This window comes from Cheilinus undulatus, linkage group 3 (assembly GCF_018320785.1).
Source record: "Cheilinus undulatus linkage group 3, ASM1832078v1, whole genome shotgun sequence".
In the NCBI taxonomy this organism is placed as follows: domain Eukaryota; kingdom Metazoa; phylum Chordata; class Actinopteri; order Labriformes; family Labridae; genus Cheilinus; species Cheilinus undulatus.
In genome coordinates this window covers 20,181,795-20,192,087 of record NC_054867.1, presented here as the reverse complement: position 1 = coordinate 20,192,087, position 10,293 = coordinate 20,181,795, and the positions used below count along the sequence as shown (strand labels likewise).

At 40.5% G+C, this 10,293-nt stretch overlaps 1 protein-coding gene across 1 annotated transcript; it reads right to left on the bottom strand.

Moving 5' to 3' along the window:
* otop1 (otopetrin 1) lies at positions 1–8,517 on the bottom strand. The gene is made up of 6 exons (XM_041783908.1): positions 8,130–8,517; positions 7,732–7,868; positions 7,399–7,457; positions 7,090–7,220; positions 1,842–2,749; positions 1–171 (listed from the first exon to the last, which is right to left on the bottom strand). The coding sequence occupies exons 1-6, from the start codon at positions 8,515–8,517 to the stop codon at positions 1–3; spliced, it is 1,794 nt and encodes a 597-aa protein (XP_041639842.1).
* Between the last annotated feature and the right edge of the window lie 1,776 nt (positions 8,518–10,293).

The window sequence follows — 10,293 nt, the reverse complement described above, 5'->3', positions numbered from 1 at the left end:
TCAGACCCGGCGGAACACCTCGAAGAGGGAGGCGACTGTGTGCATGCGGTAGAAAAGGTTCAAGGGAATGGCGAAATTGAGAACTGTGGTCCATATGCTGAAGCCGAAAGTCTCCTGTTCGAGGCCGTTGTCGTACTGTGGCCGGCAGCCAAAGGCAGGAAGGATCCACAGCTGAAAGAATGAAAAGAAATTTGTTAAACCTGGAGTACATTTATTGATTTTTTTAACCACTTGGGGGCAGCACAATTAGCTGTGCATACAACATTATTAGTCGTAACCTTATGAAGTTATTGGTAGCTTTTGAGGGCATGTTTCCCTTTTTACTGCACTGATATGGAGATCAGATCCTGTTCTATAACTTTAAGAATGTAAGTATAACAAACAATCCCTCTTAGCTTTATCATACCAAAACAAGTGAAAATTCTTTGTAGGTTCATCACTACATGAAAAATGTGTTGCATTGCACATTAGTAGTCAATATCTTTTTAATAATTAACCCTACATTATCCTCTTTTTTTTTTACTGCAGTTAACAAAGAAATATCCAATTCTATTTGGGTATTATGTAAATATACAGGAATGCTGTGTAATTGTTTGTGCTATATAAAATCATGTGTTCATGTATACTAAAAAAATAAATGTTTAGGGAAACATACAGGCAGCAAATTTTATTGTTTGCAAACAAAGAAAACTGGGAAAAGATATGCTTTATTATCATACATTTAGAAAATAAATTAATGAAAGGGTTTATTTAAATAACGACGATGATTTGAAGGTGTCGATCTATCACTTATACAGAAGGGACTGGATTTAACAAGTTTGCACCTGTTCCTGCTCCTTTTGGATAAACTGAATCACAAGTGTTCACTATTTCTTTTGTATCTTATCTTTTTTTCAACCTGACTTTTTGCTCTGTGTGCTTTTTGAAGTAAGAGAGGGTGTGGCTGCAGGCTGTATGTCTGTGACGGCCACCCCTAACCCTGACCCTACATTTAGTAAATAAAACAAAGAGAGAGATCATAGGTCTAATCTGGGGTTAAATCATGGATAGATCTGTTTTAGGAGTTACACAAAGAGTGGCTTGTTTAAGCTTTGTTAGCTTTAGATAAAGCTAATGCTATGCAATTCACATTATTAAATTTAAGCCAATGTAGCAGCATTAGCTCATGCCACATGAGCTTTAGCTAATGCCTCTAAGGCTAATGTAACTGTTGACTACATAGCTGATTTGTAGCCTCAGCTTTGGCTACATCAGTAGCTGGTAATGGTGCTGCGTAAGCTGCACTTGTTGTGTTAGAATTTTTTCATGGAGGACAACCTTCTTACCTGTAAGCAGACTGTTACCTCACTTCTATCAAACATTTTGTAATCAGGTTTTGCAGGTCAGATTTTTAACTTTACCTTTTGTATCCTAACCATTATCTAACCCTACATGGAAGTCAATTGGCTTTTATTTAGAAAGTTTTGGCGTGTATTTCAGGTCTGAAAGAAACGATGTTTCAGATGAACAGTTTGTGAGAGTGGCTGTCAGAGATGTACATCTGCTGTAAGACCCCTCTTGTCTTGGGGTCTGATTTTCTGGGTGTATAATAATTAAACAGTTTAATACTTATTATTAGTAATAATTTCCAAGCTGTAGCTTTAAAACTAAGAAGGGAATCTGAATGTAAACACAGCTCAGAAAGTCATAACATAAACGTACTTTTACAAGAAAATCAGATCGAGGTTAAAATTTTGAGTACTAGATAAAGGTGTTTTAAATTGTTGGTTGCCTTTCTTTAGGCATTATAAAACCTACTCAACCCATTTTCAAATAAACTGGAAGCAGGAACAGCCACTTACTGAAATGTTGCACATCAGCAGGAACACTGCAATGTTTTTCAGGATTTGCCTCTTTATATTTGGGGGTTGCACCACCTTGTCTCCAAGAGCAAGTGGCACTTCAGAGGGTTTCCTCGGACAATTGTACACCTGTCCAATCTCCTCCTGCTCGTTCTCGATTGTGACACAGGCCCTGTCCGGAGTCTTGTAGCCTCTGTTGATGATGCCGTTGTATGGTGGGGCCAATGAGGACGTCACCGAGAAGATTTCTGGAGCAGCCGGCAGCTCAGGGTCATCCCTCTCCCCATCATCCTGTTGGCGGTACAGTGACTCTATGATGAAGAGGTTCTGGATGCACTTCTCCAGCACAATAAGCAGGGAGTAGATCAAGTTGGTCCAGCGGTAAGGAGGGCTGCTGTTGGTGCTTAACGCAGCCACTATACTGCACCAGGACATGAGCCAGGAGCCGATAGAGGAGCCAAAGAGCAGCTCTGTGTCCAACTGTCTGGATGGGTTCTTTGTGGTGTCCAGTGGAACATGGTCTGCCCGGTATATCAGCAAACCTGAAGCACCAGCAGAGCACATGAACACCAGCATGACAATGCCATAAATGTAGAACATGGAAATGGCTGACTGGCGAGTTTGGAGGGACTGCTCTACATGGGTGATGTACACCACAAGGATCCCTATCGTGCTGGCCAGTGCAAGTAGACCCAGAATGGGGCCAAATGTTAAGCTCTTGGTTCTTGTTGCCAGCTTCTTCCGGTTTGAAGAGAGGTCAATGGTTCGTCCAATGTTCTTCCACATGACAAAGAGCATGGCAGAGACAAAGATGTGGTACTCAATGTTGAAAGGGTAGAGGAAGTAAAGACTGCTGGAGAACATGGAGCAAGTGCTGGTGGTGCAGTTACAGTGAGGCTCAGTGTGAACTGCAAAACAGACAAACAAATAGATATTTATGAGAAAAGTGCTCCTATATCATGCTACATGTTCATCTTTTAAAACAGTGTTTTAACTCCACAGCCATCTTTTAGGAGGGCATGTTATAACTGCAACAAAAGTTAATGGATAACAAGCATTACTCCTAAGATACACATGCAGAGGAAATAAAACAAATTGCTGCCAAGAATTAGACGAAGAGAAACCCCCACATTTTATTCTGGGAAAGTAGAAGGGGTAAAATTGTTTAACACACAGGTAATGTAGACAACAATAAATGGACAACAACATGTTGGTCTGGACCTGGGGGGTATTCCGTGAAAGTGGATAAAGCTAGCTTGGCTTACTTAAGTTAGTCTGGCTTGCTTTAGTAGGAATATCATTCCATCAACGTGGCTAACTGGAGTCTCAGCTGAGTAACCATGGTTACTTAGACTTCAGAACTAGCCTGCTCTGGAGCAGGTTAACTGTCTGGCTAACTCTAGCTGTGCTTCAAAAAATGTCAGACGGACTGAAACTGATACGCCACATAAGGTTTTGCCGAGCGTATTGTTGCCCTCGTTTACATATTTAATTCATTCAGGCTACAAATGCCAGCTATACATTTCAAACACCATGACGATATTTTCACACAGATCTCAAAAAACAGATTATGTGAGTTTTTTCCACAATAACACTTCATATTTCTCAGGTTTACTGTAGTTTCAAAGATTAATTGAAAAAAAAGTTTTGGCTTTGTGTCAGTATCACCATAAACTTTCAAACGCTGTGATTTCTAAAAGAGGGAGCCGAGATTTTACATTAAACTAAATACTAAATATAAATACTAAAACTAAATAATGATTTTGATGAATTATCCTAAGGTTTAAAACCTATGGTTTTTTGAAGTTACAGCACTTTATGCAAATAAACTGCAAATACTGTACAAGAAATTTACAACAAAGCTTCTATCCAAGCATTTTTATGCTTTGATTTGTTAGTAGTGGAAAATGTTGCCGTTTTTGGTCAAAACGTGTTCAGTTTCCTCCTAAAACTCTTAAATATATGTTTATTCGCATTTAGTATCCTCTTTTCAACTATCGATTGATTTGGGCTTCATAAACATCCCATGCACAAGCACATATGCTGATTGTTTAAGCCAGACTGGAGTAAGCTGGAGTTAGCTGGAGTTAGGCTAGACTAAACTATACAAGACAAAAACTAAACTAACTGGGCTAGATCAAACTATACAAGACTAAACTAAACTAAAGTAAACCAAACTAAACTAAACTAAACTGGGTTGGACTAAACTAAACTAAACTAAACTAAACTAAACTAAACTAAACTAAACTAAACTAAACTAAACTAAACTGGGTGGGACAAAAACTTATCTAAACTAAACTAAACTAAACTAAACTAAACTGGGTGGGACAAAAACTTATCTAAACTAAACTTATCTAAACTAAACTAAACTAAACTTAACTGGGTGGGACTAAACCTAACTTACTAAACTAAACTAGTGAAGGTGAAATAAACCTGAAGGAAACAGGTCTTTGAGTGAAAAATACACTCTCAAAGCACTTGAACTATTAAGGTGATGCAGAATCAAGGATGCACTGATGTGTTTGTCATACATCTTATTTGCTAAGAACAATAGTGGGATTTTTGTAAAACTGATCAAACATTATGCCAATCTTTAAAAGAATTCTTCCAATTTCACTTATTTTGGGGTTTCTTTGATATTCTTTAATAATAGAGGGGATTAATATGAGAAGGAAAGAAAAGACACATTGAATGCAACAATATATTTTCTCCTCAGAACATGTGGGGGGCCTGATGTGGGCCATAGGCCTCCAGTTGATTATCAGTGATAGGCTCGTATGACAAATGTGTTAACACCAGATTTTGGAGCAGAAGTTTTTCTTTAACCCCTTGACTGTCTGTTTCTCTTTGCCCTTTTCTCTCTTTAATTCCTAGTAGCCTTTCATAGGTTTACTATGAGTAGTACTTGATAGTAACAACCATCAAATTTCATCACCTTATGTACATTTCTTAAACAGCTGAAATAAAAATCAACTCTTGCAAGTGGCTTTTCTGTAATCTACAAGCTCTGACTTTAAAGTTCTCTGTTTTCACACCATCCTCACCCTGCAATAAACACCCTCACTGTAACTCTACTTACTAGTTACATAATGTAGGGGTGCTGTCAGTTTTGACACTTTTAGAGGATTTAATTTCCTTGTCTGCCCCAAAAGGATTATATTGTAGACCTTACAACCACACCACAGCTGATGTTAAAAGCAATCTACTTTATGTTGCAACCTGATGCTACAGTTGAAAAAAAAAAATTGATTTTTACTTTGATTAATCTACACTCAGTACCCCATCATGACAAAATGAAAACAGAATTTTGGAAATATTTGTTAATTGATCAAAAATAAAAAACTGAAACATCACATTGACATAAATATTCAGACCCTTTCCAACAACACTGTTAATTTAGCTCAGATTCCTCCCATTTCTCTGGATCTTTGCTGAGATGTTTCTACACCTTAACTGGAGTCCACCTGTGGTAAATTAAATTGATTGGACAGGATTTGGAATGGCACACATCTCTCTATGACAATCTGCATACAATGCATATCAAATGTAAACCAAGCCATGGGATCAAAGGAACTACCACTGAGCTCAGAGACAGGATCGTAACAAGGCACAGATCTGGGGAAGGCTACAAAAAAATCAGCTGCACTGAAAGCTCCCAAGAGCACCGTGGCCTCCGTAATTCTTAAATGGAAGAAGTTGGGCACAACCAGGACTCTTCTACGAGTTGGTTGTCTTGCCAAACTAGGCCTTTGGAGGAAAAGGGCCTTGGTAAGAGAGGTGACCAAGAACCAGAGGGTCACTCTGACTGAGCTCCAGAGATCCTGTGTGGAGATGGGACAAAGTTCCAGAGGGACAACCATCACTGCAGCCCTCCATCAGTCTGGGGTTTTTGGGCAGAGCTGCTAGACAGAAGCCTCTCAGTGCAAAGCACATTAAAGCCTGCTTGGCTTTCACATGGAGTTTTTGGAAACACCAAGTGGGCCCTTTTACTCCAATAGCTGAGTTTGACCAGTTTGTGCCAAACTTCTTCCATTTGAGAATTATGGAGGCTATTGTGCTCTTCCCGAGGTATTCGTCTTGCAACAATCTTGCTGTGGGGGCCTTCTACAGAAAGGTGTGTGCCTTTCCAGATAATGTCCAATCAACTTAATTTAGCACAGGTGGACTTCAATCAAGCAAGACATTTCTAAAATTCTGTTATCACTTTGTCATGATGGGCTACTGAGTGTAGTGAGAGTACAAATTTTCTTCTGACTGTAGCATCAGTCTGCAACATAAATAAAACTAAAAACTGAAGAGGGTCTGAATACTTTCTGAATGCACTGTACTTGTCATTTAAATTTCTTAAGATGTAGAAAAGATGCTAGGTTGAAAAACACTTTGAAATTCTGCTGGGTGGTGGAGTTCATGTCATTTTGTTTACATTTTTTAACCACTGAACAGATTTTAGGCAGAAACAACAACCCTTTTTCAGGTGGGCATTAGTTCTTACCAGTCACTTTTAGATTGACTTGTATGCTATGTTTTATATGAATTGTTTGAATCCCTGAAGCACTGTGGGGTCATGCACAAAAAAAAAAGTTCCATATGTGCATTGGAAACTATCTCATGCAAATCCTCCTGTGATACCTAAGAATTTCAGATATAGATAATAATCTTTTATCCTCACTCCTTGTCAAACTAGCCATAGCTTGTTAAAGTAATGCTGTTGCCCTCTAGAGATCATCGCAACAAAACCCTGCCGTGTGCCCCCACTCACCCCCCCTCCCACCACTCACCCTGCAAAGGCCACCACCATGGTACTGCACCCTTTAATTAAAAGGGAACAACAGTCAGGGTGCAGCCAGCCTCTTAGTCAGCCGGATATGAGGAGGAGCAGTCGAACCCCCCAACCCTGGGCTTAGATGTATCAGTTACTGTAATTGCAGCACCCTTGGGAGTAAGCGGCCTGGGGACAAAGCCGTCTGAGGTCAAGCGGGGGGTTGCCAAGGAAGATGGTGGTGGCTGAAGTGTAGGGAAAGGGCTGGAGAAGGGGGGCCTTAGCGGCAGCAACACTGTGTGTCTCCTGAAACCTAATAGAGGGACGCTCGACACAAACAAGACCCACTAGGCTGCCGAGCTCACCTCCCTTCCCCTCGCAGACCCTCCTCTCCTTCCTTTTTTCTTTCATCCATTGATGTGAGCTCTCAAGTGGACTATTGTACTTTTCTTCCAGGTACAAGTCAGCAATCGACCCTTTGGCCCTTACCTATGGTGAGGTTTCCGTAGCCCAGGGAAGAGAGTCTTCTCTTGTGGTTGTTCAAGAAGTGCTCAGCCTCTGACATCACACCGTTGCACCACAGGAGGAGGTTGGTAAACACTGCATGGATTACACCGAATCTGAGGAGGCAAACAGGTGACAGCAAGGTTAAGGACCACTTAGGAAATGACCTTATACATCATTTTCACAGTTTGTTGTGATGTGTTGCAAAATGGGGATTTGTGACAGTGATGGCATGCATGTTTCTTTATGATTAACTGGTTTAATAACATTTTTATGACATCTTATATCACACACCTCTCAAACGTTTCAAAGCTCTTGATGACATCCTTGATGTGAAACCAGAGAAAGTGCACCTAAAGAGACAAAAAAGGGACAACAACATCAGCATGAAGCCTTTAACTTAATATGTTTCAAAACAGAAATATCTTGAAAAGTCACTTTATCGGAAAGGCTTCCCTTGATGTCTGACGTTACACTTGAAACACATGGACAATGACAGGATTATATTGTTGCAGCAACTCTGTACTTGCCTCAGCAACAAAGAGCACATTATTCAAGACCTGGCTGGAAAAAAGGCACAGTGTCTAACATGGCTTTATAGAAATTAAAGTGGGGTTGTAAACTTACCTGAGCAATGGTGTGAGTTGCATGAATGACAGGATATACCCCTAGCACAGCTGACACACAAGATTGATACCCAACATAATATCCAATTCTGAAAGCGTCCATAATGAGGGAAAGGAGTGCAAGGAGAGTCAGACCACCTACAAAATAAAGCAAATAGAGATGAAGTCGTAAAAGAAAAAAAACAAATGCATTTTGGCCATATTTTGAAACACATTAAGTTTTCTTCATTTACCTAAATCCAAACTTTTATCTCCAATGAAAATGTTTATAGATCATAATATACCTGTTAAAGTTGCCCTTCCTCTTGTCTTCTCGAAGTTTATGCAAGAGATAAACACTGACTTGCAACTTTACGCATTTACTGTTTTGTAAACCTGTGCGTAATTGCCCAAACTCACCTCTAATCCAGCATGTTGTTGCGTGAACATCTTTATCAGTCCTGGTGTTCTTCTGTCTGTCCCTCACTAGGATGTACCACATCATCCAGATCAGCTGTAGGAGCACGAGGCAGGTGACGAGGGACAGCAGGTGCTCTTCTTTGACAGAGGGGCCATGGTGCGCAATAGCCAGCATCAACGCCGCCCCGATCAGCAGCACGTTGATGCCATACTGACCGCTGAGGATCTCTGCGTTCTTCCTCGGATATTCCCCTGACAAACTGAGTCTGAGCTTGGAGAAAATCTTCTTGTCCTGCTCGGAGCTGGACGAGGAAGAAGAGGAACTGTGACAGTACTTATTCAAACACATGATGTCCAGGCCGTTGTGTTCAACGATTGTGGGAGACATGTAGAAAAATCAGCTGAGCCGAGAGGAGGATAAAGTCAAACCCGTGCGCTATAAGTGCATTTGAAGAAGGCCAGGTGCGTAACCTGTGGCTGCAAGGTGGGGATTCAGGCAGGCAGGTACTGTGCCAAACATGCTCATTCAATATTCAAGGTCCGGCTCAGTGGCCACGCGGAGTTTCAATGTCCAGCCTCGATGAGGATGGACTTGATAGATGCCATTGTCATCTGGTAACTCTGATGAAATATCTAGTCTGTAACCGACTCGCTGAGTCACAGAAAAAGTGGAAGGTAGCGTTTCAGTCTCTGGTGATCCGAGACTCACGTCCTCTAGAAACATATATTTCAGAGAAATCACTGGGCCTGTTGTGCCAACCATTCACTGCTCAAAGAAGCAAAAACACCGAGCACGGAATAATCCACGAAACCAGAAAAAAATCCACCTCTTCAGAGCAGCTGCCAGACAGTCAGTCCAAGTCTGCTGAAATCCTTTCTGGGTTCCTATCGGGTGATCAGCATGCAGGCCTGCATATCACGAAAAGGTAGATGACTTCTCACAAATCTGTGACTTTTTAAGGGATAGAAGCAGGTGACCTGTCCTGACAGCGCGTCCTGTCCTGTGCCACTCTCGCGAGTCCTTATGTCCACCTGTGGTTACAAACTTTGCTTTCAAGGTGAAAACAAACCCCAGCAGAATCAGATTTCTGTGGTCAAATTCACAATAGCTTTTTGTGAGTGGATGCACTCAGACACAGGGAGCACTGAGAACATCAGCGACGAGGGCTCTTATGGATATGTTTGCCTAAACTCTGGTTCAATAAATAGGCCCTGGCTCCGGCGGATGGGCACAATCAGCATAAACAATGGAAGGACGGTTCACATTGATTGATGGGTGATAGAGGTGTGAGTTTAGAGGGGGTGATGGGCCTCTTTAATCCTTTATTGAATTAAATTGATTAATAAAACGATGGCTGTGACTTCAAAACCTGACTAATTAAAAGGTGAAAAACCATTTGTGAAATTGATACAGAGGGACATCACAAAAGCTCCTATTATACGTTGTGTTCAGCCAATTCCTCAGTCACACACTGAGACTTGAAAAAATAATATTTTTTTAAAAAATGGGACGTCTGTAAAGAAGATATCCACGTTGTATCGTTACAGCCTTCATGCACGAGACTCAGTGTGATAAATATCGTGCGTAAGCAGTTCGCGCGAGATTAAGACCACAGTGGAATTCATGGATTTTGGGGCAATTTCTGTTTACCATCAGCTTGAAAAAAGTCTAAGACATTTCGGTAACATAAAGACGTTACCTATCCTTTCTGAGAGAAAATTTATAGCCCAAACCTTTTTCTAAAACTAATCGAAAAACATTTTTCTCAGGTAGGAGTTTGGGTGATTGGGGGATGACATTTAACCACACTAAATGCTTTAATTTGTTTAATTTCTTAAGTTGCACCTCAAGTTAATGACGCAACTTGTTAACTTTAATTGAATAAACGTATTTAAATGTCTTGTAACAAGTTGAAGCATCCTTATAAGTAGGTGCACAATCTACTATTTTCAATGTACTGATTAAAGTAGGAACAGTGTGATTTTTTTTCATAAGCCTATATTAGCTTGAGTCTTGTTCAATTAGTGCTTAAAAAATATTTTAACACATTTCAATAAGTAAGGTTAGGTTACTGTATCTCTTTAAATGGACGGACAGAATTTTAATGACATATTTGCCAGCAAGCAATTCTAACACAGCAAAGTCCATGGTATTAAGCATTTA

Coding starts and splice junctions, on each gene's coding strand:
- otop1 (XM_041783908.1), bottom strand. CDS start 8,517: ATGTCTCCCACAATCGTTGAACACAACGGCCTGGACATCATGTGTTTG. Junction 7,221..7,398: donor AGCTTTGAAACGTTTGAGAG/GTGTGTGATATA, acceptor TTGCCTCCTCAG/ATTCGGTGTAATCCATGCAG. Junction 2,750..7,089: donor CTACGGAAACCTCACCATAG/GTAAGGGCCAAA, acceptor TCTGTTTTGCAG/TTCACACTGAGCCTCACTGT.